Source organism: Gavia stellata, chromosome 18, assembly GCF_030936135.1.
Source record: "Gavia stellata isolate bGavSte3 chromosome 18, bGavSte3.hap2, whole genome shotgun sequence".
In the NCBI taxonomy this organism is placed as follows: Eukaryota; Metazoa; Chordata; class Aves; order Gaviiformes; family Gaviidae; genus Gavia; species Gavia stellata.
In genome coordinates this window covers 8985862-9012910 of record NC_082611.1, presented here as the reverse complement: position 1 = coordinate 9012910, position 27049 = coordinate 8985862, and the positions used below count along the sequence as shown (strand labels likewise).

Sequence of the window (27049 nt, the reverse complement as noted above, 5' to 3'; positions counted from 1 at the left end):
AAATCAAGGTCAGCACGTTCACAGATGGGAATATTGTCTGGTCCCAAGCACAGGCTTTTTTCTTCTCACAGCTCGTTAGCTGGGAGCTTTCTCAATGATCTGCTTTCCAGGAATTTTTCTGAGAAGGGAAGCTAGTGAACCATATGGCACTGTCCTTAGTGACAGTGACGACTGCAGTGGCAGTTTCAGAGCTCACACATGCTGACTGACCAGCCACTGCGCTGTAAATGTGCTGGCTGGAAAACCAGCTGCTACCTGTGTGTTATAGTTACACAGTATATAAAAGAGATGCTTTAAGCAAGTACAAAAGGCCTATCTTTCTCTCTGTAGAGCACTAATTCAGTGCTCTCTTTCCTACATAATTGCTGGCTTTCAGAAAAGTTACAAGAACTTACATATTTTTGATAACATTTGCTTGTCTCTTAAATTTGGTGGCAGTCGGTCAGGATTGTGGATTGTTAGGGACCTGATTGTGCAAACACATACATTCCTTTGAAAAACAGACTAAACAGATTACCACTGAAAGGAACCAAATTAACTTGAACAAATACTCCATGTTACATGTGGTACGTGGCACAGATGTAATGACTCATATGACATTTCTGTTTTCTCTCAGGTTGTGCCAAGGAGTAAGCCAAGAAAAAGCTTTTTGTATCCTAGCATGGCAAATGAAGAAGATGATCCAATTATACAAGAGGTAAAAGTGCATTGTGGCAGCAGGGATTGTACATGAGGCTTTTTTTATTATTATTCTAGTTCCCAATGTTCTTACATTGCTGAAACAATGTGTCATCAATATCAGTGGTTGTCTTATAACCAATGGCTTGCTCTGTGCAAGGAAATACGTTGTGTGGGCCAAGTATATGTCTTCTGATACCTATTTTGCCAAAATAGTGGTGTCTGTATTGGCAGAATCAGCTCAGGTTTTTCACCCTTTGTAATCTTTCCATGTCAGAAGAGGAACACAGGTGGGGAACTTGTTTCTACCACTGTGTGTTTCCAGTAACTGTATTGCATGTCTCCAAGAGCTGTAAAAAATTTCATGTCAAAATCAGCAGAGAGGAGACCTTTGACAGGAGAGTCATGAATGTGTTTTATGTTAGAGTTTGTAAGGAAAAGCTAAAATTGTCAGTATTTGAGCTCTAGGGATTGTACTTTTATCTGAGGCTCCATCAGTTACAGCTGGCATCTGATGAAAGTTGTTTGTTTTGCTTTTTAGATTGATGTGTTCCTGGCCAGAAGTCTACTGGAGAAGCTGTATCTGTTTCAGGTATTTCAGTTAACTTTTATTCAGTGATAGTTTGTTCAAAATAAATTCAAAGAGCAGTAACTTTCCTTACTGCTTCAGCCTGCCAAGATCTTGGACATAGGCAAGCCTGTTTGGGTCTCAGTCAGTTGAAACATTTAGTATTAAATCATTGCCAAGAGAGGAGTGGTCATTTATGGCACAGACTTGTCATTAAATCACTCCCTTTAACCACCCTAAGGCAGTGTTTTTAGTAGATGATGTCTTTTTATCATGGTTTGGATAAATCTGCAATCTCTTAGCCATCTTCTGTCATCGCTGATTTCTGCTGTCTTTACTAAACAAATATTTATTTAGGACTGGTCCTATTTAAGACATCATCAGTATTCATAAATTAGTGCAAGTCATCAGAAGAGCCCCCTTATGTTGTGGAGGTAAAACTAACCAGTGGTTGAAGGTGGAAATATGTTAGGAAGGTAGAGGTCTGTTTTCCATTCTGCCACTGCATTTCTCTAATCGTTTTATCCTTGTGATTCACTTTTCCCATGTGCGAAATGGGAAGTCTTCTGAGGCTGTTGGATGAAATGTTCAATATAAACCAGTGTTGCTTACTGCCTCCTGTACAGATCCTCTGCATGGCATGTGCCAGCAGAGCGCGGCTGGAGACAGCCAGGCACGCTGGACCAGGCCATGCAGCTTTACCTCTGGGATACCCACAGTTGCTCCATCTTGGGGGTGGGCACTGGTTAGTGATGGGGCCTGTGGGTGTTTTGGAGGAATGGCAGCTCTGAGCAGGATGCTGCTGTGGCTGGAAGATTTCGTTTGGATACCACATGGTCCTCTCAGCATTTCCAAACGATTCAGAACAGACACCCATGTGGCTAAACTTGGGTCTGGTGTCCTGTAAGCTAACACTACTTGTGTAAACCCACAAATATTTTAGGTAATAACTCTCCAGAGAGTTAATGCTGAGGGGTGGGTTTTTAATTGCTTCTAACACTTCCTTTTCCTGCTGGACTAATGTGTGGTACCATTTTCCTGTGTTACATTTTTTTGTGGCGTGTGAGGGACAGGAATGGAGTTGTGTATTGACGAAAGCAGAGGACTGGGGGGAAAGCAACAGGCTTTGTAGGTCATACTCCCAAATGCCCTGATGACTCACAAATCAGTCAAGTAATTTCTTTTCTTGATGTCTTGTATCCATCTGGCAAGTGGATGTGAAGGGACAGGGAAGATTGAGTTAATTTCTGTGAAGTTCTTTGATCTTTAAATGAAGAGGGTTTTATGAAATGGATTTGTTTTCCAGTATCCTATTCGTCCAGCTTCCATGACGTACGATGATGTTACGCATTTATCAGCGAAGATAAAACCAAAGCAGCAAAAGGTTAGTCATCATTTGAGTCCAGTCTGTAAAAGTTGTTTCATGTTGTGCGGAACGTACTTAAGAAAAGCACACTGTGCTATTAAGCTGTTACAACTGTGCAACTACTTGCAGGACCACATCTCTGTGCTTGGAGGTATGGGGGAGTCTTTCATTGTGTCTGTAAAGTAGAGTTTACAATAAGAGTAGTTTATAAAGAGAGGAATTAAAGTCATGATGGAAAAGCCACTCTTTTAATATAAAATAGAGTCACTCAGGGAAATGTAGTTACTAATGCTAATTCAGTCTGTAGGTGCTTGTCCTAAAACAGCTTGATTTAAAAGGTCTTTACGATATTCTTTCAGTGTCAGCGTGGGTTTTGATTTCTCTCTTGCCTGGCTGTGAATCGTCAGCAGTCCTTTTGAAATCAGTGGGGTTGTATAGGTAGTGGGAGTATAGCCAAAGCCAGAAAGATTGCACTTGCTTGCAAATGTATCCCAAACCTATGGCTGCGATTTTAAAAATGCCTTCTGTAAAAAATGCAGAAATAGGTATCTGTGATACTAGGATTTTGTTCTGGGAAATGGTTAAGGAGACTGCTTGTGTGAACTTTGGAGTTCGGATGCATGTTGTGTTCAGGAAGTCTTCTATTAAAATTAGCAAACATTTGCATTGTAAGCACTGTGCAGACTTGCAAATCTGTTGTCTCATGCAGGGTCTTGTAACTAGTTCAGTTTACGAGTAATATAAAGGGGAAGAAAAAATGAGGCGATAGCTGTGATACATGAGTTTCTAAGGGATTTGGCACACCCTGAGGAAGAATATGTGCTGTATTGTATACAAAGAGAAATACTCTGCAGGAAAATGCTTATTTTTGAACGTTTGTGTGAAGTTTAAAGTTTGAGGGGGGGGAATAGTTCTCCTTGTAACTAAAAGCTTGGAACTTGTTTCTGTACTTCAAACAGGGTAAATCAGGAATAACTATGAAGTCAGTGGTAAGTGCTGCAGTCTCAAACTTACCAGAATCGAGGCGTTTGCCTCTGAAGAGGACATAATTACTTTATACTGTTTGTTACCCAAGCTAGAAGGAAACATACCTTAAGTTTGAGAGATTCTGAATGGATCCTCAGTGATGGGGAGGCTTGAAGGATATTGCTTGTGCACTTGATCTGTACTGATAAGTAAACTAGACTGATAATGTAGTGGAAGGTATCCAACAAAGTGAAGCTGTTTTTCAAGGCTGCCTAAAGAACTTTGGTTTCTCCGCTTCTGTTCGTTTACATGGGAGTTTATATATCTCTTGCCTATTGTTAAAATGTCCCCATCCTACAAAACCCCATATATATGCTCAACTTTATGCATCAGATTTGCTCCGTGGATTTGAATGATGCTGCTTATGTATTTAAATTTGCTGTAAACCTGTGGAAATGTTAACAAATGTGCGATTGAATTTTAATTGGTATATTTGGGGTACTGCCACAGTAATTAGCTGTCTTTCCTTTCATATTATTTAGGTTGAACTTGAAATGGCCATTGATACTTTGAATCCTAACTACTGTCGCAGCAAAGGAGAACAGATTGCTCTCAATGTAGATGGCACGTGTACAGATGAAACAAGTACCTATTCCTCGTAGGTGTCCTCTTTGCCTTCATTTCCTTTTTGTGGTGAGCATAGATATATGTATGTCCACCAGGGCCTCAGGGAAAGGTGACAACAAGTGGCTGTACAGACTCGGGGGGGTGCTGTGGGCATTGTTATATAGCGAGAATTCTTGGAAGTAACCTATGTTTTTGGTGTGCTTCATGAATTCTGAATTGCAAACAGAAAGATGAGTATATATATTTGCTGCAGTTGTTGATACTCCATTTTGAGAATTTGTGATTTCAGACCTTTAGCATTTGTATGCCATATTGCCTGTAGAATACGATCTGACAGCATTCATCTGTCTACAGGAAGCTGATGGACAAGCAAACTTTCTGCTCTTCGCAAGCTGCGAGTAATGTTTCCCGCTATGCAGCTGCTGTTTATAAAAAAGGTAAGTTTCTTTTGCGTACCCCTCACATCAGTGAAACATGCTCACTTCAGGGTTAAAGTAAGACCTGTTTGTTCTTTTTTTTCAGCCTAGGTTTTGATTGACTGATGCTTCTTTAAAGAAAGGAAAATTTTTCCTTATCAATGTCCCCAGAGTCCTTGAGAAGGTCTAGCAAAATTGTAAATATTATGTCAGGACACTGTGGGTTTGTAGATACCTCCGGGATCTTAACAGTGCGTGATGGCCTGAAGTAATACACATTTGTAGCATAAATTTATCATTGTTATTTATATTACTATCTCCATCTAATTGTGTCCGTCTCATTTTCTTGTTCAACACTTTTTGCACCTCTCTTGTCTCCTAATGCCATTACAGAGTTTTGATCTGAGGATCCTTTGAGATGAAAATATGTAGATTGTCTTCAGTGATGACTATTTTACTATGAGTCTCCTGAACAATAGGTCAGGTCTGAGCCAGAACGTGGTCCTCTACAAGATCTGGTTTCACCACAAAAAGGAAAGTAACACAAATAGGTCTTGGTCTTTCGTACTCCTTTGAAATCCTGAGCACTGGATGAATTTTTCACTTCAATCCCTTTTTACGTTTTACTGTATTAAATATTTATGTTCAATTGAAGCTGTGCCTTTACAGAGATAGGGACATAATGAAAAGTGCTGTCCTTGTGTAGTGGAAAAAAAAAAAATTTAACCAACGTTAGTTCTCTTTTTCAGGTGAACTTCACCTGACTCCACTACATGGAATTCTTCAGCTGAGGCCAAGCTTCACCTACTTGGACAAAGCTGATGCAAAACACCGAGAAAGAGAAGCTGCTAATGAAGGTAAATGCTCCATGAGTTTTGTTTTCTTTTGGGAGGTCAGATACAAGTTCTCTCTATAATTTTACTGATAAGAGTCATTATATTCTGAAGGTGTTTATTGTAACAGCATACTGATTATAACACCATTTTTCAGATTGTTCCGCTGATCTATTTTCAGTGTTGCTGCAAATGCTTTTGTGGGCACAGTGTGGGGGGTTGGCAGAGGGATGGAAGGTGGTGGGTAGTGTCAAAGGGCAGCAGTAAGGAGTGTGTCACCACTGCCACTGAAAAGTTGCACTGCAAAGCTCATGGGAGCAGTGTCTCCTATCATGGGAGCAATGTGGTGCTGTCATACATTGCATAGTTTGACAAGCTGGGATTGAACCCATAGTTAGGTAGTTCCAAGCTTTCATCCTGCATGGCCCCCCAAACAGATACAGATTGGCTTTGGCTCTTCTACTGCAGTGGTGTGTTCATTCTGTTGTATTTTTTTGGCAGGTGGTGATTCATCCCAGGATGAAGCCGAAGATGATGTTAAGCAAATTACTGTATGTCCAGATTTCCTTTTTGTGATAGTTCAGGCAAAAGTTCACAAGAAAGCATGACGATTCACACCCAAATAAAAGGACAGGAAGCCTCAGCTAGTCCTGGTGACACTGGGCTTGAGAGGGGAGAACTAAGATGGACTTGCACTTGTTGCACAAGCATAAAGATGTCACTGACAGCAAGGGGTGATTCATTTGAGCTAGGGCCCATAGCTTCTGTTACTTATATACCAAATAAATAATGCAGGTGTTTTGTTTCAAAGGTTTTGGGGCTGTATTTAATGATGCCCAAATCTTCTAGGTACGATTCTCCCGCCCTGAGACCGAACAAGCTCGTCAACGACGTGTTCAGTCCTATGAGTTCCTGCAGAAGAGACAAGCAGAAGAGCACTGGGTTCATCTACATTATTATGGCTTGAAGGTAGGTGTGTGCTGGCTGCTGAGGAGGCCGCCTGGGCCTGAAGGCTTAGCCAAGTCTAGAACTGTTTTTAAATCAGGGCCCATGGGAATCGGGGAATCATCAAAAGATAATGAAGAAAAGTAGGTCGGTAGGCTTGAAAAGACCCTGCAGTGCTCTGTACCTCCTCCGCTGGATAATGCTTTGGGGTCTCCACGCTGAAAAAGGTTTAAAACTGAGAGTTGGACAAACATAAATGGGGGTCTGAGTACAAGAATCACTCAGGTCTTGAATTATGAACTGGACTTTGTGAAAGACTTGGGGAACCCAGTCAGCTGGGTGTCAGAAATCCTGTTTGTCTGACCCACATGCATGTCTGTCAGGAGAGTTCAAAGTCATAGCAACAGAAATGTTCCCACATCATGTGAGCATCGTTCAAGAATGCCAGTTAGCGTTGTGGAACACTTGAATGGTGCAGTAATGACAGGGTGGTCACAGTTTGGAATGAGGAATCCAGCTCTCTGGCATTTTGTATGTTTTCAGTATGTGGTAGTGACTCTTGTTTTTCTCCATATCTCCAGGATAGCCGTTCTGAACACGAGCGCCAGTATTTATTTAGTCAAGGTCATGGCCTTGCTGAAAACATGGAATTAATTAAATCTCCCAGGTAATGGTTTGATGGTTTTCTACAGAAATTGCAGTAATTTATTGGCATTGTTTTCAGAGTAATAAGCAGGTACATTCTTTAAAAGTCTTTGATAATTCTATGCACAATAAAAATTGAATTGTTTAAAAAATACAGAAACAAACTTCATTCAGGTTGCTTTCTTTGCTTCCCTGTACTCTGAGATTAAAAGTAGTTGTTTTCACTTGAGATTGTAGCCTCTCGTACATTATCACAACCCTGCATTATTGGGACTGCCAATACTGTAAAGGAAAAGTAAAACAAAAGCTCCTTCTGGTTAAAATAAATTAAAACTCTGAAGCCAATAACTTCCATTGTTAGCAAATCTTACAAAACTTTCTTTTGTGATTTGTGAGAGACGCCTGAAACTACTTGAAACTTGTTTGGTTTTGTTTCTTGGTGACTGCAGCTGCACAGGAATCTTCCCATGATGCAGTCAATACTAATGCTTCTCTGTAGTCTGATACAGCTGTGGCCCAAGTAGTAGGAAAGTGGCAGACACTCTCTCTCTTTAATGGTTTGGGTCTGTTTTTCTTAACATTTAACATCTCAGTGGAACAGTGCTAGGTGTTCTGAGAAGTCTTTTTGATCCGATTCTTTCCTCACAGACACTGGTAATTACATGACTGGAAAAGACTTTTTGCTTGATTCTCTCTGTCTACAGGACTTCATGTGACTCCTCTTACTGCTGTGTCAGAGCACCTGTGTTTAATGTATTTACTCTTGCAGTTCCTCTGTTTGGACACCTCTTCTGTACAGAAGAGCTGAGATTCTGACTTCCATTTATTTCATACCTTCTCTTTGGGCAGGTGAATGTCAATAGCTTTTACTAGTGCTGAATTTACAGAGGAAGGTGGGAGAGGAAAGGGGAGAGCCTTCTTTTCAGGCTAATGTTTGTTTTGTAGATTCACACAAGTAGGACTGCTCTAAGTAAGAAATAACTGTACTTAAACATGGGAAATCCCAAGACAAGCATTTTAAGGATGTGTTTTCTTTTCTTCTAGTGAATATTTAATGATGCTGATGCCTCCAAGCGTAGAGGAAGAGAAGTAAGTGTTTGTACAGAATGTTCGAAGTCCATATTGGCTGGATGCTCTTTTTCATGGGCTGCAACTCTCCTTGTTTATCTGCAGTGACAAACCAATGGCTCCAAGCAATGTGCTTTCTATGGCCCAGCTGAGAACTTTACCCCTTGCTGATCAGATTAAGATCCTGATGAAGAACGGTTTGTAGCTTTTGTAATGCATTTGCACTTTACTTTGTAACTTCTAATTGCCTCAGATAAGGTACCTTTCTTAGTACTACCAGTTCTGTCACCCCACCAGACAGAGTCTGGCGCTCTTGATTCTGTGAAGAATCCAAATCCCAAGCATTTCTTTAAGAAGACCTGCTGTGCAGAGGAGAGCAGTAACAGAAGATCTGACTGCTGCTCTGTACGTTTGGAGTCAGTTTACTCTTAGAATAATTTCTAATCTGATTATAGCTTTCTGGATACATCTGTTTCAGCAGGTATCTCCTGGAATGTGGGGTCTGAGAGTGAATTATAAGTTGGAGGTTAATGAAACAAGCTGCGCTTCGGCATCTTCTGGGAAGTTTTCAGTAATACGCACTTCATGAGTGTCATCTGGGAATTTTATTTTGTCTCTTCAGAGTTACTATCTGATGAGAGCGAATTGTGACTTTACCTCAGGAGCTTCCTGTCTTGTCAGGTGTCTCTGGTTCCAAACATTACCAAAGGGATAGTTTTTTTTATTTTATCAATGCATTAATTTGGGACCAGTTAAGCTAATCAACTTTGCAACACCAGCAGATTTTTTTAGAGCAGATGCTGACTGTAGTGGTGGGGCAGGGCGACACTTAGTAGTACTTAGGTTTGGGGTTTTTTCTAAGATACAGCTTTGACAATGAACTTCGAAATAGTATCCTATATTTATAAATCTATTTCTGTATCATGTACATTGAAGAAACCCTTAACCTGGTGTGTATTTTGCCTTTCAGTGAAGGTCATGCCATTTGCAAATCTGATGAGTTTGCTAGGCTCTGGGACTGACTCTACGGCAGTTCTCCGCTGCATACAGCAGGTGGCAATGCTGGTCCAGGGAAACTGGGTGGTGAAGAGGTATGGCTTGTCTTTGTTACTGGGACATGGTTTTCTGCTTTAAGGAGAGGATCAGAACAATAGATTTTATATACTCATCTTCCTTGTGTCCCAAAGTAGCCATGTTCTTAACTCACAGCATGTAAAATCTTGATTTAATGTTTGGTGCTTTTTAGTGCAGTCAGATATTCAAAATTCAAAGGGCTGATGTTAAAGGATAATACCTTAGTACCTACCCCAGCTAAAATTATTGCTAAGCAGTGATGTAATCTGTATTTGCATTTGAGTTATGTCAGGTTTTTGATGTTGTCTTCTCTCGTGTTCTTTTGTGAGAAGACTGTCCCAAATTCTTCCAGAGATTAGTGTCAAATACAAACACAGAAAATTAAACCAATGTCAGCTATAGTATTTCTTAGCTAAATTCAGTCAAAGAAAGATCTTTGTGCAGTCACCTTGCTGTTCATCAGTGGATGCTGCTCTTGTCAGCTGAAAGCTACCCTCTAGAAGGCATTACCCACTTAATAAATCAAGTGTGGTGTACTGAGTGTACCACATGAAATGGATTCTGTATCATCCTCCTCTTTATTAGAATAAAGCATCCCACTGGGAATTGGAGTCTAAAGTGCAGTATGATTTTTTTTTTTCACCTGGGTGGAGCACTGCATGCAGAGAATTACAGTCTCTGAAATAGCTCTCTGTGTTAAGATGAGTGGCACCAGCTACCAGTCCAAGTCTGTTAGCAGGATGTGTTTCAGCTGTTGTGATCCAGGCCTGTATTAGTAATGTGAACAGTTTTTACAGCAATTCCATGCTGTCCCTCCAGCCATTCCAGAAGGAAGCTGTAAGCAAGTTAAAAGACAGTGTATTAGCATTCAGATTGTTTTTATGTTGTAGCTGATTCTTTGCTACTAGTCCGAGGAGGATGTGTATATCTCTAGTAGATGTGGCATATTTGGGATGGTTGGGCACAGAGCAGCACATGCACACATCAGAGCTTTAAATGGAGAGGTGACCCATTTCTTTGGCCTGGGTAGGATCAAGATCCTGAACCTGGCTTGCCTTGAGGCTTTGGAGAGCATGCTAACAAATGTCATCCAGTTGATCTTGCAAGCAGACAAGGACACAGGGTGGTGTTGGTCTCGGGGCTGTTTGGTTCGAGCAGGACATTTTGTAGTATTGTTCTCTTAAGCCCTTGATTGCTGGGAAGGAAATAAAAAACCCTTATGCCCCTACATCAGCATTTTGGCTAAATGCTGCCTTCAAGGCTGCGTACCAGGTTAGCCTAAGCTTTTCTGAGGATCATTCTGGTCTTGTTTACACCGATCCAAGGAAGGATAGGCTTTGCAAGAACAAAGCAGAGCTTGTACCTGTGTTGCATACATCTGCTAGCCACAAGGCTACGCCTTGCTGGTGTAAGCCTTTTAGCACCAGTGTAATTGCAGTGGTGTAATTACACCAATATTAATTCCTTTAATGAAAACCATGCTTTGGATAAAGGTATAATTTAACTGCAGAACAGGGAGGACGTTTGTTATGTTAATCTTCACCAGTGCTATTTTTCTGGAGTACCTAGCAACTAATCTGTCTTCCTTTTTAATTAACAGTGATGTCCTCTACCCCAAAGATACTTCTAGTCCACATAGTGGAGTCCCTGCAGAAGTGCTCTGTAGAGGGAGAGACTTTGTTGTAAGTATGAAAGTGTTTCTTGTTTTTAAAGGAAAACGCAGGTGAAGTTTGCCTGAGAGGCCACGGCATTGCAAAACTCTACTGCAGTACGGTGTTTCCTCCAAAGACATTATTTGTACTTTAATCCTGAAGATGTTGTTTCAAGTCTGTCCTGGGAGTGTTGGTGTAGACTGACACGGTGGCTGGCTGGCAGGTTCAGATCATCTGTCATTAACAGTATTCATCCCTTTCTAATACATGCTGTAGAGCCACTATCACATAGCCCGCACAATGTGGGTCTTACAGAAAAGCCAGGACTGGATAATAAAGTGCTTGTTTCTCCAGATATATTTCCGTGGGCTCAGGACCATGAGGTCTCAGGAGGGCAGTGTGGGTGAGCCTTGTGCTCCCTGAGCATGCACTGTTGATCTGTAAAAAGGACTTTATTCCCCGGAGCTGCTAATCAGTGAAAGGACTTTGTTCCCAGGCACCTTTTGTGACCAGTAGCTGCACATGGAAGCTGAAATGAATACAGGTCTTGTAAACACACACGTAACCACACCAAAAAGGAACAACCTCTGCATTGTGTTTGTTTTTGCTAACCATGGAAAGAATTAAGTTCCTAAGTGGTTCCTAAGTTCATACTCAGTTTATGGCTTCCACCCCATCAAAGAGAAGCTGACGAGTGCATTGCTCTCATTTTTTTTCAGTTAGACCTGACTGTTCCCCTTGTTTGCCAAGTTTGTTTGTGAGATTTAGTTCTGAATAGGAGCATGCTGTGCAAAAGACTTCAGGGATATTACAGTAGTAGCGTAAGATAAAACTGATGGCGATTGAAACTGACTTTTTATTGTGTCTTGATGTCTGCCCAAGACACTGCCATATGGAGACCTGGATTCAGGTGTGACCAAGCAACATAAGTCTTTAGGACACAGCAGATTAGGTGACACATCGTGCGTAAAGTTCCAGTGACCAGAAATTATTATGCTTAGTTAAGTAAGTGGTAGTGTTTTAGCGATTAAGATGTAAAGATAAATTACTTTCATTTGAATTATGTCAAATATACCTTGCATGAGAAATGGATCTGTGTGGATCTTAAAGGCGAGTAATTGCTGATTAGCTCTACAACAGGGAAGAAGTTAAAATGTTAGAAAATAGAAAGCATCGATATTTCTGGCTTTCAGACAAAGTGAAATGTCTGGTCATAAGGCTCAGAAATAGTATCTAATGCTGTATTGCATCTGTGGAGAAAATGTGTTCTAGCTTAAAAAGTGAACTTTATTTCCCTGTGTGTATTTGTGTAAAGTAATTAGTAAGGTTAAAAAATATTTATGGTCAATAGTGACTTTTAGTGTCCACCTGTTCTATGCTGTACTTTGTGGAGGAGGAAAAGTAATTTGTGTCTTTTCTGAAAGCTGCTGGTTTTTTCCCCAGATTCTCATATAATAAATGCAGAGGACATGAGTGCCATTGGCTCTAGTTGAGGGTAAAGGGCCTAATGAGAAATGGCTGCCTCAGAGTTGTGTGCAAGGAGAGCTGATAGATCTACTTCAGTTGGGCAGCAGCTTCTTCTGCTTTAAAACAGAAATGCCCTGTGCCCTAAAGTGAGCACGGTGGTTTTGTGTTTTTGTGGGCAGAGAGAAGCTGAATCAGAGAGAAGGGTGTATAGATGACGTCAGAGGGTAGGAAGAAATTGGCAGTAATGAGATTTTGAATTCTTCACAACATTATTAATACACACAGACTAAAAGAGATTGTAGTCTATTTAAATGGAGACAAGAAGAAATCAAAGGTCATGTTCAGACAGTGTTCTGCCCAAGTCCTCATGTATCCTGTTAGCCCACTCTCAGCAGCTGCCTTTCAGGTTGTTAGACCTTAGGAGCAGCTCTGCAGAGCACCTAGCTTTTCCATTAACTGGGGACAAGTATGCGAGTGACAGGCTGTCTCGGCATAACTGTAAGTGGCTGTGATGGGCATAGAAGAAGGGAACGGGCGCTTTCTAGGAGGCTGTGCTGCAGAAAGGCAACAGTCATCAGCCTCTACAGGCCCTACATTAACACAAGTGGATGAAGAATTTCTTCAGGTTGATGATTAAGTGTGTGAGAAGCTGGGCCTCAGGTGTGACACCTGGAGTCCCAGCACCACTGCAGTGGATTTTTTTTTTTTTTTTTTGGAAGCTAAATGGAGTTTGAGTTCAGGAGATTGTTCATAACTTTTGTAGTCACAAGTTCACCATGGCAAACCATGGACTCTCAAAGGTTTTGATACTGTGTTCATGTGGCCGTTTGAGGACAGGAGAGGCCAGAAAGTGTTTTCCCACTACCTGACTGAGAATAACTACTTCCACATTTTTGAAAGGAATGGGGGGTTCCATTTTTCTGGTAACATCCTTGAACAGGGTCATTACGACAACTTCAGTAAAGCAGCTGCTAAATACAGTTACTAGGTTTTTCTCCTTTGTTCCCTTCCCAGATGTGGAAGTTCACACAGGACCGCTGGGTTGTGAGAAAGGAAGTAGCAGCAGTTACAAAAGTGAGTGAATTTTTTTCTTCCTAAATCAGAAGTTGGTGATATGTGTTGGGCATTGTCTGTAGGTTGGTAGTGGATGCTGCTGCAAGCCTTTTCTCAGGTTCACAGCATCTGCGTTACTGCTGACTTGCAGTGTTGCTCACTAGGCATGCCTTCACTTTGGAACATACTCTTTATAGAAATGTTTTGAGCAGCTCCCAGTTACCACCGCCCCACAGGATATGACTGGGCTTGTAGCTGAGCCGCTAGAATGTGTCTTGTCCTCTCATCTGTTTCAGTGGAAAGCCAGACACAGTTTGAATTAAGCTGACTGATCGTGCACCAAGGCAGATGAGTGCTTGTGCAGTCCACGCTAACTACTCTGCTTTGGGTGTGTTACAAAAGAGCAACTCTTCTGTTGGCATTTGCCAGTTGTCAGTGTTGAATAATAGCTTTAAAGGAACTCAGGCACCTGAATATTCTGATAAAACTGGCAAATGAATGAGAAACATTAAGTAAGAGGATGAAAAATAACTTCCTTAAAATGCAGTAAAATGATAAAACACGAGTCAGTTTATGCACAGGCCATCTATTTTTGGAATGTAAGATCCAGTGCTGCTTAAAAGCTGTGCATGTGTAGGTGCAGCATGTCTGACCTGCAGCTCTAAAATAAGATGAACATTGTAGAATATGCTTCTATTCACAATAGAGCCTTTTCATCTCAGTTTGGAAACTCCCTTTTCTTCACAAAACATGCCATGAGCTATTTGACTCCTAAATGATTAATCACCACTGCTCTCTGAAGTCCTTTGCTTTTAACATTGTGTGAAAGTGTTGGTGCTGTAGAGAAGGATGAGTATCTCTGACTTAGCTGGGTGTGTATTCATGGAGGTGCCCCATGTATACCAAATCAGCCTAACTCTTCCTGTCTCATGGAACAATGCTCATTGCTGTATGGCTGCATATGTCCTATGTAAATTGACTTCCGTATTAGTTATGCTTTTTCTTTTTCTTTTAGCTTTGTCCAGAAGATGTGAAAGACTTCCTAGAGCACATGTCTGTGGCAAGAATAAACAAAGGTTGGGAGTTCATGCTCCCTTACGATGAAGACTTTGTTAAGAAGCATCCAGATATAGTTCAGAGGCAACATATGCTGTGGATGGGCATTCAGGCCAAGTAAATGACTTGTTTTATTTTGGGGAATAAGCTAAAACCAGAGAACTACCTAGTACAAAGTTTGTGTAGACATTAGTAGATAATTTGGGCTGTGTTGCCTCGAAGGTTTCCCCTTGCAGTAACGAGGCAGTGGTGTGGCAGGGGGTATCACTGCATCATTCAAGTCATTCCTGTTCCTTGGCTCCCTGGAGAAATTGAGTGTTCTAGCTAATGGCTAAAACTGGCATGGCTGCATGCAGGCATAACAACTGAAACTGTCCTGGTATATTTTATCTTTGTCTTTCAGATTAGAAAAGGTTTATAATCTCTTAAAGGAGCACTTGACACCAAAGAAACAAGAGGCACAATCAGGTAAAAGGAATTGTGCTTGGATCATCCTGAAGCATATGCATCCTTCCATGTTCCTGGGTGATGTTTTGGAGTTCCTCTCTGGTTTTGAATGTGGTGGGGACTGGCCTTGTTTTGTTTAATATTTTTCCTTTCTTGTTATTTCCTCTGGATTATTTGAGACAGATCTTGGTCTGTACTAGCATCACTGATGTCGGGGTGACACAAACTTACTGTAGCATCCTTGTAGCAGAGCAGGGTGGGTTCCTTGGCACTGGGGACTTGCTGTTTGATAGTGTAAAATCAGCTGGTTCTGTTACTCACTTCCTCATTTAAGACAGCTTGTATGGTGTAAGGGTGTAAGCAGCTCCTGAAGAGAGGACAGGGCCAGTGCACAAGTAATTCTCACCTCTCAGTTTGCAAGCTAATGTGCATGAGGTGATTTTTTTATTTCCCCCGACTGGCACCGGGCTCTCTGTGGTGTGGTTGAGGGCTGAGCAATTAATGAAGAATGTGTTTGGTAGGGGGCTGTAGGAGATGTGAAGCTGTCTTTTTTTGACATCCTTCACTATGGATGCCAGTGAGAATATTAAAGTAGCTGCTCCATAATCCTAAAAGATTGTGAAAACTTGAGATTCCAGAGAGTTTTAACTAGGCATTTGGCTCATTGCCAGACACTGGAGCCAATGAAGAGTATAAGCAGAACTGACAAATGAGCATATGAATCCATTCCAGTACTCTGTTTCTGATCTGCTTGGAAGGATTAGGTGTTATTTGGAGAGGATTAGCGAGCCTAACAGCAGAGAAGGTAACAGCATGTGTGCTGTGCATGCTTTTGCCTTAAACACAGCACTCCTTCCTTTGGCAATTGAGACTGGCTTCCTCTGCCCCCTCCTTTCACTTTTGGATAGCTGGGTGTGGAGGGCAAGAAGTGCAGGATTGCATGGGAGAGGACTCCCTCCTGTCCCTTTCTCCCCATCACTGGGTAATAATATTAAGAAGAGGGTCTCAGACTCTTACACTATGCACCTCATGCTAAAAGGGTGTTCAGGTTTGCTGTTAACCGCTTCAATCTCCTTGCTGTATCTATAGGACATCCTTGTGCTGGCTCTGGCAGTTGCTGCAGCAGGCCCCACCAGCCACTAGATACTCTTAAAAAAAAAAAAAAAAAAGTTGGGCAAAGAAGCATTTGGGTCACAAGTAGAGATGTGTAAGCGCTCTGTATGCTGGTTTCCTGATTTGCAGAAAAGGCTGTAGTGATTCAACAAGGGCACTTTGTCTTTGCTTCAGGTTCCTTGACAGGAACACCCTTCCCCAGGCATCTGGCTTACAATTGTCAACATGTTTATCTTGAAAAAAACAAACAACACCCACCCTACCCTCCCCAGCAAAACACCACAAAAACTGAAAACTAAAGTAAAATCTAATTAACAGACTGGGTTTATGCCTTAGATTTCACAAGCAGATGGTGTTTCCTGGTTTTACTCGCAGAAACGTTCTGCGAGCCTGGAGCCATAGTTATGGTGAGATTTATAGTATCTTTTGTTTCTTGCTAGCTCATCTGTTGCTGGTTTCTGGGGAGCAAAGGGTCAACATGGCTAAAGCAAAAGTCAAGCAGAACTATGGGCAGCTGGAGAAGGACTTCCAGAAGCAAAAGGCAGAGATGAAATCAAATGACACCTCAGCCAAGATGGATGTTTCCAATATCCGCATCAAAGAGGAGCCTGTGAGTGACGAGGAGCCAATGGATACCTCGGCTTATGAGGGCATGAACAATGGCATTGTCAATGGCCTCCATGCGGAGGAGGTCTCCACGGACTCTTTAAACGGCCACTTGCCTGGAGGCTGCATTGACCGGGTAGCCCAAGAACTGAAGGCGTTTGTGTCCTCAACATTTAAGAAACAATTTGTACTCACCCTGAGTGAGCTTAAACGGTTATTTAACCTTCACTTAGCCAGCCTGCCTCCAGGACATACGTTGTTTAGTGGCATTTCGGACAAAATGTTACAGGACATGGTGTTGGACACTGGCTGCAAACAGATTTTGGTGCCTGTAAGTATATTTTTCCCTTGGTGTGCTTTGGGGAGGAGGGATTGGGGGGCGGGGGGGGGGGGGGGGGGGGGGGCAGTTAAAGGTCTGAGCTATGGAATGTTTGTGTCCTGTGCTGATGGACCCGAAGAACAGATGTGCTCTGAGTAACTGTCCAATATTGGATATGTTGAAGCTGTGGAGGTTTGTCTGGCGCCCTGCTTCTGGCAGGCCCTGCACTCTGCTTTCTTTGCTCTGTGGTACGCTGCATAGCTTAGTTGTCTTTGGGGCTCTGCTTCCATGTTGAAGCTGTTGGGCTGCAGTGACTCACTGTCCCAACTTGCTCCTGTTAACATGATCTAAGGCAGTCCCAGATTCCCATCAGCTCTCCTGGAGTTGCACAAGCTCCTTCTCTCAGGGACAGGGACACAGTTGTGGGAGGAAAGGTGACACTGACTGCCTGGGAGTGGCAAGGCACACCCAGCAGAGCCCTCTGGGAAGCGACAAACCATATCTGCAGCAGGTTTCTTCGGTCAGTCCTTTTCCTCCCAGACTGTGCAGAGGTGTCTTTGTTTCTTTGTCTTTATGGAAATGACATGTGTGATTGCGTGAGACAGAGCCAGATTTGTGTGACAGTGTATTGCTTAGGAAGGGAGAAGGAATTTGGCATCATGGGAAAGAGCCTAAAAGGAAATTAATTTTACAAGACATCTGGCAGTGCTGATTGGGTTGCAACCAGAAAGAGCTTGGGAGTCAGCTGCCTTTGGGGAGAGAGAAAAAGAGTTGTGTGAACTGCTTGAAAGAGCAGACAAGGCAGAAAGAGGAGGAAGCAGGCAAGCTGACGAGAGAGAGCCTGGAGCATGGGAGTTGAAACCCACCTAAGGAATAAGGGTTGCTACAGGGGGGCAGAAATAACATGTTCAGTCATGTGCAAAGTACGTGTTGTGGCACCTGGGAACTGAGTAACAGACTTGAAATGCCACTAGGGAGACCACCAATTTTGGTACTTTCTGCTTTCTCTTGACAGCTTCCAAGTCCTGGGGTAATGTTTGCCTGGAACTGCTTCTTAGTGCTGGCTAGGCTCTGCTTTGTACGTGGTGTAATGTATGCATTTGCCATGCTGATGGTAAATAGCTGAGGTCATTGCTGCTCTAGTACCTGGGCCTGGGACTTGTTTGCCTTGGAAATGTGGGGGTTTTGGAAATTATTCCATCCACTCTTTGCTTAAAGGCTGTGAGGTGTGAAAGTGGGATAGTTTCCTTTTTCAAAATAGAACGAAAATAAAATCCTCCTGAAGAGAGGTGGTTGGGAACTTTCTTCTGTCTGGAAAACCCTGTCACAAGAGACCTGCAGAGGTGTAGAAGTGGTGACTGGAACGTCTCTTGCTGGAGGTCTGCTGTAAATTTTAGTTCTGCTGACCCAGAATTTACTGCAAAACTTGAGGTCTTGTACAGGAGCCTGTGTAAGCCTGTACTGTTACCAGCAGTGTAAATCGTTACCCCCAAGCCTTCCCTTGATGCTCTGTGCAGATGGCAAAGGTGCCGGGGCCGGTTTTACTCTTTGCATGGGCTCATGTGCTTTGGTATTTCTTGGTTGTTCCCCTAGACAATTTTGTCAGAACCCGACGAGGGCGCCTGAGCTCAGGGAAAGCCTGGAGGGTTGTTTAGCGTGGGATTTCATAGTTGCTCATTAGTTTTCTGTAATTGAAAGTGCTTTGGTGATAAAAATCAATGATCTGAGGTAATTAAAATGTTCTGTGGGGGGTGAAGACACTCTTGGCTTGCATGCTGTCCTATTATAGAAAACATGTTGCTGAAAATGGCAATTGAAACCTTACCATGGGAATGCAGGATTTATTATAAAGCTGACCGACTGCACCCAGGGTATGAGATAAATAGTATTTGTGGGGAGCCAGAAGAGATGCCACTCCAGCTGCAGATGAGGCCGTGGGGATGCCTGCAGGGTGCTGTGCTTGCCGGTGCTTTGTAGCATCCTCAAGTGGGAGGGAAAAGCACACACAAAGAAATAGCGAATCCTGGGCAGATGCATCCAAGTGCAGTGGGCTGCTGCTGCCGCCGTCGGAGAGAGAGCGAGTAGAGGCACCCTTGGCAGACACTGGCGCTGCGCATGTGTCCAGAGCTGGCGCAGGCTGATCCTCTGTCCAGCCTCACGGGAAACGGGAAACGTTTGCACAGGAATCTGGCTCCTGAGTATCTGCACCCATTTCCTGCAGACTGGTGGGGGTGCACAGGGGTGGCCGTCTCCTGCCGTCTCCCTTCCCATGGTTTGTGGAGTGGTAAGATTCTGCCCAAATCTTGAGGATATTTTTGAGGCATCAGGAAATGATGTAACTGTTGCCGGCATCCTGCCTGGCTAGGGTAACAGGAGAGGAATGCAGCCCTGCGCTTACGGTGACCCTTTTGGGCTAGTGCCAGCGCCAGGCTCCTGGAGAGGTAAGCTCAACAGTTTACCTCTAGGATTATTCCAGCTGATAAGTTTTTTCTGGCAGACTCAGCCCCTTTCAGTCTGGTTTAGCTGTAATGTGAGGCTGCCTGGCAGTGGCTATTTTTAGGGCATGCTCAGTGCTTGAGACACATACATCCCAAAGCCAGGGGCTCCTCCTTAAGAGCTTCCGTTCTAACGTGGCAGCCCTGGGGACCCAGGGCAGCAGTTTATCTCCTAAAAGCCCTGCACTAGCTCTGGGGGCTTGGAGCAGGAAGGGGCACAGGGCAAATATTTTAAAGAAGGATTTTAAGGCACTGGAGAGCTGTTCCAAGGTGAGGAGAGATTAAGATAATGAACATAAAATGGCAAAGGGACAGCGGATGGCAAGACAGTAAAGCTATTTGGACAGAGCAACATGTCTCTCTGAAGAGTTGCTGATGGTGTTTCCTGCTCCTGTGGACTGTGTATGACAGCAGCAGGCGAGCAGGGTGCTGTTGGCAGCAGTGTTTGCATCAGCTTGCAGAGTAAAGCTGGACGAGAGGAAGAGATCTGTGGGCTTTTCTTCCCTAATAAGTGTTGTGTTGGTTTGGAAGCTGTTTCCTCACAGAATGGCCAGATAAACACAGCTGCATTTCAGACATGTGGCTGAGGCGAGAGGAGTTTGCACTCCGGGTCTGTGCTGAGTGACTTTCTCAGAGCGAGGCAGCTTGTGGCTGGGTGCTTCCGGTGCCCTGTGTTTTGCCTTTCCTGCTTCAGCTTTTTTCTGGAGGGAAGCTTAAGTATTTGATTTTATCTGTGCTGAAAGCATACAAGAGAGATGATTCCTCAAAAGCGAGCATCCTTACGAGAAGAGAACTACATCAGGTGTTGCAAGCCTAATAAACCTGAATCCTGGCTCTAAACCAAGTGTAAAACCTTGTTATATTCCAACCATTTGGACCAACATGAGAGCCAAAGCTGCTAATCCCACCAGGCAGTTCCCTCTGGACAAAACTCTTCTCCTTTGTAATCAGATGAGAGGCAAAGCGTGAAAGGAAAGTCTGATCTTTCTCTCTGCGATGCACAAGTCTTTTGGCGTGGTGTGAGGGAGGCTGGGAAGAAAGGTTTTGTTGATACCAGCAGCCAGAATTGAGGGATGCTGGAACAATCAGGACTGGCTTGTTAGCTTTTCATAGATGATTGATTTAGGTCGTCTGGGTGGTTAGCAAGGAATAAATTGTTAGTGACAGACAGGAAGAGACATGTCAGGAGTGAAGGCATATTCCAGCATTGCTCATTAGTCACTGCTCCAAGGGGAAATGTTAAGGCAAATGGATGCTGGGGGGTTTTTTAGGAGTTTGGGGCATGGAGGGGGGGCAGTTGTGTTCCTTCCTGTGTGCAGGGGTGTGAGGCCTCTGCCTCTGAAAAAAGAAATGTATTTCTCTAGCTTGACACATGGAAGAAAAAAAAAACAAACAAAACCACTTCATTTTTGGAGCCTGAAATGAGCAAGTGCATGGTTCACTGTCCATCAGCATTCAGTCTTCTGGAGTCCTGTGGTCTGCCCCAAAACAGAGATGACAAATACAGCAGAAGCACAGTGCTTGTCAGTAACACTGATTTGGGATTAGTGAAGCAGATAAATACGGGATAGAGTCTGAATCTCTTAAAACCTGCCACTGTAAATGTAAAAACCTCCAGAAAGACCCTGTAGTGCACTTGGTGCTCAGTTGAATACTGCTTTGGATGGTCTGGAAGCAAACACTGCTGATAGGAAAAATCTAGACGTCTTGCCTTGAAATGCTGGCTAAGGTCTAAGCCCTGGGATTGTTCTGGTATGTGGTGGTTGACCCTCCACCAGTGGGAGCTGTCCCCATGCAGAATGCATGGGATTCCAGTATGCCCAGCAGTTCCCTTTTAAAGCTCTGAAATGGTTGGTGGTGTGCCAGGTGGGGCTCATGGCACTGGTGTGGATTACCCCACCGTAACCAGAAGCATCAGTCAAACATGGCTTGGGCTTATCAAGGTATAAATTGGGGTGCCATGGTGCTCGTCCCCCTAGGCTGTAGTTAGCCCCTCGTTAATTCGAGGTTTGTGTGCCACAGGATCACCCAGCAGGACAGGCTTGATACAGATCCTGTTTCTGTTGAAGTCATCGGGGCCTGCGAGAAAGTGTCTGCCCCATGGCTGCAGGATGGGCCATGCCTGAGCAGGCACAGGGGCTGCCAGAGCAGTTACTCCTTCGAGTGTGGAATGGGAGAGGAGCTTATGTTGTGTCAGCAATTCTCATTACATGCAAACGACATTTTTGATTTAGTAAGAGGTGTCCAGGAATAGTCCATCATAGAATCATTAAGCAGAACTCACTAAATAGATGGTTATTTTTAACAGCCTGTTGTTCTCAGTTTCCTCCACAGACTGCTGCTTCACCAGATGAACTAAAAGTCTATGCACTTTGGGAAGCTGGTGACACTTATGATCAGGTAATGATAAAAATAAGTGGCATTCCTAAGTATATGTTTATAGAGCATTTGGCATTGTTTGAATTTGTGTTTCTGGAACTGGTACAGCAGGTAGTTTTCTTCTTTCCCTATTGAAATGTCCAGTTTTCAATACCAACCTATTTCCAGCTGAGAGGAAGCTCTTAGCTCGGCAGGTGTCATTGCTGTGTCAAGACAAGGTGTTGTGGACAGAAACATCATAATATGTTGGTAACACATGTCAGTAACGAGCTCAGTGGAATACAAGTAATTTTGAACCTGTGAGGAGAAAGGATTCTCTGATGCCGGCCTCATGCCAGGATCCAGTCCAATTTTTTTTGTCTTTTGATGGTAACGCAACATTAACCGGAGATGAAATGATGATGTTACCTGATGTATATGTTTATACTTAGAATAGGAAATGATTACAGCATATGTGAGCATCTCCTGAGTTTTAATTGCTATCAGAGTAAATGAAAGGGAAGGTGGCTTAGAAAATGTGGATGGACAATGTAACTCCTGTGTCCATGATCTAAATAAATTTTTATAGGAAAGACTCGAGCAGTAGTGGACCACATGAACTCCTGTGGAAGCATTTGCGAGGAATACGTTGCAGCCCTGTCTTCAGCATGTTCTTGTACCTTTGGAGGTCCCCAGGTCACAGGACAGGTGCAGGTTCGAGCCACGGGGTATGGAGGGATCCCTGTAGAGCTCAGAGGCTAGGGCACTGCTAGAGAGCGGATGTCTGTGGGACAGTTTCAGGATTACGAAGCAAGAATCCTCTAATGCAGTTCAGTGAATGTTTTACAGAGACTAAGGCACATGCAGTTTTGATACATAGAAAGATAGGAATAATTGTTCTTCTTTTTGTATTTATGATACTTTTTCTTTTAAAGCATCGCCAAGTTTTGCTTGAAATCTTTTCGAAAAATTATCGAGTGCGCAGGAATGTCATCCAGAATCAGTTGAGTCAGGAGTGTGGAGAAGATTTAAACAAGCAGGAGGTGGATAGAGTGTTAAAGGTAAGTTTCTGTTCAATTGCGGGTTTGATCTAATTATACATCAATTTTTAGTTCTGGGTTTGAGCAAAGGATTGTATTTTACCTTGAACTGACAAATGATAAGGATGCTAGAACAATTGTTGTTGGAATGTGTTCAAAGCCCGGTTTTCAGCTTGTTTTCCTAAAAATACACTTGTCTCTCTGTACTGTCTTTCCCTCCAAGGAGTAGTGATTTTGACTTACGCGTTATTTTGTGTTATTGCAACAAATCTTTATTTCTCATCTTGGACCAGCAGAGTATAGAGTGTAGTAAATGTGATACTTCAGAGTTATTTTTAAATAATGTGGAGTTAAACATTAAGGAGGTGGGAGGGTTCTGCACAGTGCTGAGTTTACCAGCTGACTACTGTTGGTTAATGCTGAAGAGCACAAGTGCCACATATTTCATCCTATAGTAGGACGTGCAGCAGTGTACGGAGCAAAACCCTAGCCAAAACAAGCAGGCAAAGTAGTAGTTAACATACTTCATTGTGAATGTTTATTTGAATCCTTTCATCTCTGTCTTTGAAGGTGCACCATTTACTTGTTAAAGAAGTTTAAGGTATAAAGTAGGGATCACGCAGGCCATGATTGACAAGCTTTAAAAGCGATGCGGGATGGCTAAGTAGAAAGTTGCCAACTAATGTAATACTTTAGTCATTGTTGCTGGGCCTTTGCTCACTGTCACCCACTTCAATAAGACAAGTGCTTAAGTACTTTATTACATTGGGATCTGCAAAAGGAATAATAGCGTATTTGAAAAATTACAGATCTGTTGCTGTGATAATAAGCAAACTGGTCTCACTTGAAAGAACCCGGTCTTCTCAGCATTAGAATAAGCTCAGACATTTCTGCCTGCTAGACAGTATTTCATGTGGCTTGCCTCTGCTGGGAGATTTGTCAGGCGACTAGGTGAGCTCAAGTATCAGCTCTCCTGGAACATCTAGACAATGCACTGGCATTAGTTTTTCATGATGCTGTTGCTATTTAACAGATGACCTATTCCTAGGAAAAAATACCTTCCCCTAAAAAACTGGGTATTCTTCTTATGTAAGTCACTAAGTCATCGTACGATCAGCCTTGTGTTGTGTCTTTGCCTTGAATACATTTGTCACAGAAATTATCTTTGTTTCTGAAATAAAATTGAAAAGTATGATTTAATGAAATAGGAAGATTCTCTGGCTTCTTTAAGCCACCAGAGATTGGATTCCTCTTTGAATGAGATTAGATTTGTTGACTCCTATTTCCCCATCTGCCTGTGCTCCTTTTTTATACACAGAGGAACAGACTGACAGGGTTTGTATTTTGCCTCTGCAGATCAGGTCTGCAAACCCTCTTTCTAGCCTCCACACTTAATTTCTTATTTGCTTTTGTGATGTGCAAGTCCCAAGACTTCAGAAAAAAAGATACTTTTTTCCCTTCAAGCTCCACAGCATCAGTTCTGTTGCCGTACTCAAGCCTGTGTTGAATTACGTAAATGGGAGGGTGGGAGCAAAAGGAGAGGCCGTTAGCTTAGAACTTGAGAGACTTGGTGCTCATCTAATAGAAATAACAAAATGAGCCACAAGAAAACCCACTTACTGAACTCCTTTGCTGTGGTGCTTCCGCGCTGTAGGCTTAGCAGACGTGTTGTCAGAATACCAAAGCACGGTTCTTGAGGTTTGACAGTTCATTATCATAGAATGTTGGTTCTTAAAAGGCTTCAGGTCTGGCGACTGCTTTCAGCCTGTTCCCGCCGCTCCCTTCAGTCTCTCCGCCTGAGCTTCAGCCTGTGTTCACCCCTCAGTTCCCCTTGTCCTCACCTCTTCCCACCACCCTTCCTAAGCTGGCTTCTGCACAGTCCCCATCTTCTCCCCCAAAAAGCCCGGTTTCTTGCAGCCGTTGCATTGTTTCTCCTCCTTGTGGCCTCTCAACCTTCCCCCTCTTGTGTTGGTCATCTTCATTTAAGCTATATGGTCTTCAGGGTGGAGATAACCCGCTGCTCTGGATTCGTGCTCTCTCTCGTGCACTGGAGAGGAGACTTCTGTTATTGATCACATTTATTGTCCCAAAGCCAGACAGCGGTTCCAAAGACCTTACGGACTTTCCCTTTCTCCCCAGGACTGCTGTGTGAGCTATGGCGGAATGTGGTATCTTAAGGGGACGGTGCAGTCTTGACAGCGGTGGTAGCGGTTTCAAGCGATCTCCAGGACGAAAGAGGAAACCTGCAGCAGGTGGCACAGACAGAGTAATGCCATGGCCTCGGGAGTGTGGGGCAGGATCTGACCTACTTTGGGGCACGTGGGCATTGCAGACAGACAGTCACTGACATCCCAACACGCTCACACACGTGTTTGCATGGCCACCTAGGCACAAGAGCAACTAGGAAGACAATGTGGGACCCTGTCTGCAGCTTGATTAATCTGGGATTTCTAATGTACTTAATTCTTGTTCTGTTCCGTTATAAAAAAATAAAACCATATACTGACACAGACATGATGGAAAATCATGGTCTAATACTTTATTTTGTAAGTAATGCCAATAAATTAAATTTGTTTACAAACATCCCAGTTTTTGTTAAATACCTAGATGCTCATACTTTAGTCTGAGCATTGTGATAGCCCTTGCAGCCCTCTTTAAAAAGAGAAGATAGTCACGTTCATGGAAACGTCAGGCCAGGGAGGGGGGAACACAGTCACCGTCTTTGAACTCTGTACTACATAGCAATTGTTCTCTCCTGTTGTCTGTGAAATGAGTTATTTGGAAATGTACCTACATTTGAAACAGATGTGGAACTACTGGATTGCTTTCATTGGTGTGGGGTTTGTCTGAGGGATCTTTTGCACCACTGTATGCAAATACAGCAAGGTAAGTAACCGAGTGCATCCTCTGGAAGGCATCTGGCTGTAGTTATCACACGGCAACAATGTAAAACCTCTATTTTGTGTAATTTTTCTAATAAAATTTTATCTCGAAGGTCAATTCTACCCTGCCTTGTATTTGTCCAAGAAGAAATGGAAGCTGCATCTGCTCCTTTTATAGCCTGAAGGCTTACAGCAGAAGGAAAGGTCAGGAATGTTTAGTAGATAGTAAACTGCTTTACATCATTCTGGTGGCAACGTGTTCTTTAGGGGGTAGCCAGAGGTGGCTGTCAAGCTAAGGGCCTGTTGCACAAGGTACAGTAACCAATCTTTTTGTTGCAGGCTTGTCATGGGAGCCTAACTGCAGTAAGGTAAGGAATATCCCCCTGTAGGCACTGTAGAATGTGGTTACTTTGCTGTCCGTGTTCTTTGCTGTAATTTCTATCACATGAGAAGCTCAAGGAGCTTCTATTAATTTCATCTGAAAGGCTGAGTTGAGTTGTTGACTAAAATAAGCAGATTAAGGTAGCTAATCCAGGTAAGATTGCCTAAGAATAATGTTTCCATCCTTACGCCATTTCACATTTCTGTGGAAAATGCCTATTTAAACTGCTGAAACTCTACCTTAATTAATACACTAGTGTAGTTTATTAACTACACCAATATAATTGGGAGGTGTTTTAAATTCAGGCAGCTTTTGCAGCCTTTGTGTTGGTCTGTTGCGTGCACCCATGGCCAGCACTTCCTAGTACAGTCCTGTTGCCACAGCGTTACCCACAACTGCTTCTGTAAAGCTGCTCTCTGGGAAAGCCACAGTCTGAGAGAAGTCAGGAAAGAAGAACCCAGTCTTGGAGGTTTTTATTGCACAGTATGTACAGTTAACTGTTAAAGCACAGTACAGCCAGAGCTTAGCAATGGCACAGGTAGCCAAGGGGAAGTTACATTACAGGAGAATCAAGTAGTTCTGTGGAAATCTGAGAACATACATGATAATTTTAAAGCATAAAAATTGTATATATGAAAGTGCTCTGACTTAGCCAACAGTAATAAACCACTGAAGATCACCTATTTAACCAGAAATTCTGTATTGCTTTTACATGTTTTCTGGCCCAGCAGCTGTGGATCCCCTTGCCCTGAAGTGGTGAGGAATATTAGTAGTAAATCAGTTGTGACTAACGGTGTCATGCCTTTCTCATTTAAGGTTACTGCCTTCCAGTATCTGAATTGGGGCAGACCTCAGATGATGAGGATCTAAGTGTTAGGGAAGCAGTGACAATACAGTTAACCTGATGCCAGAACAGCAGCTTTTCCACCTTATTTTTCCCCCCCCTCCTTTTTGAACAGCACTGACAAACACCACAACAATGAATGAGGAGAA

The 27049-nt window shown here is 43.0% G+C and overlaps 1 protein-coding gene across 4 annotated transcripts; it reads left to right on the top strand.

The window, feature by feature from the left end:
• The first annotated feature begins 654 nt into the window (after positions 1–654).
• Positions 655–25304, top strand: POLR3E (RNA polymerase III subunit E). 4 transcript variants are annotated; one of them, XM_059826201.1, is made up of 20 exons: positions 655–697; positions 1220–1270; positions 2553–2630; positions 4121–4236; positions 4560–4642; positions 5371–5478; positions 5956–6005; positions 6304–6423; positions 6981–7066; positions 8089–8133; positions 8218–8309; positions 9083–9203; positions 10787–10868; positions 13320–13379; positions 14374–14531; positions 14818–14882; positions 16415–16911; positions 21717–21794; positions 22751–22813; positions 24932–25304. In XM_059826201.1, exons 1-20 carry the CDS (start codon positions 662–664, stop codon positions 24986–24988), a joined length of 2046 nt encoding a protein of 681 aa, XP_059682184.1. In that variant the 5' UTR covers positions 655–661; the 3' UTR covers positions 24989–25304. The 4 variants fall into 4 exon arrangements, with proteins under 4 accessions (XP_059682184.1, XP_059682183.1, XP_059682185.1 ...); XM_059826200.1 differs by having other exon boundaries at positions 22688–22813; XM_059826202.1 differs by lacking the exon at positions 1220–1270 and having other exon boundaries at positions 2610–2630; positions 22688–22813.
• The last annotated feature ends 1745 nt before the right edge of the window (positions 25305–27049 follow it).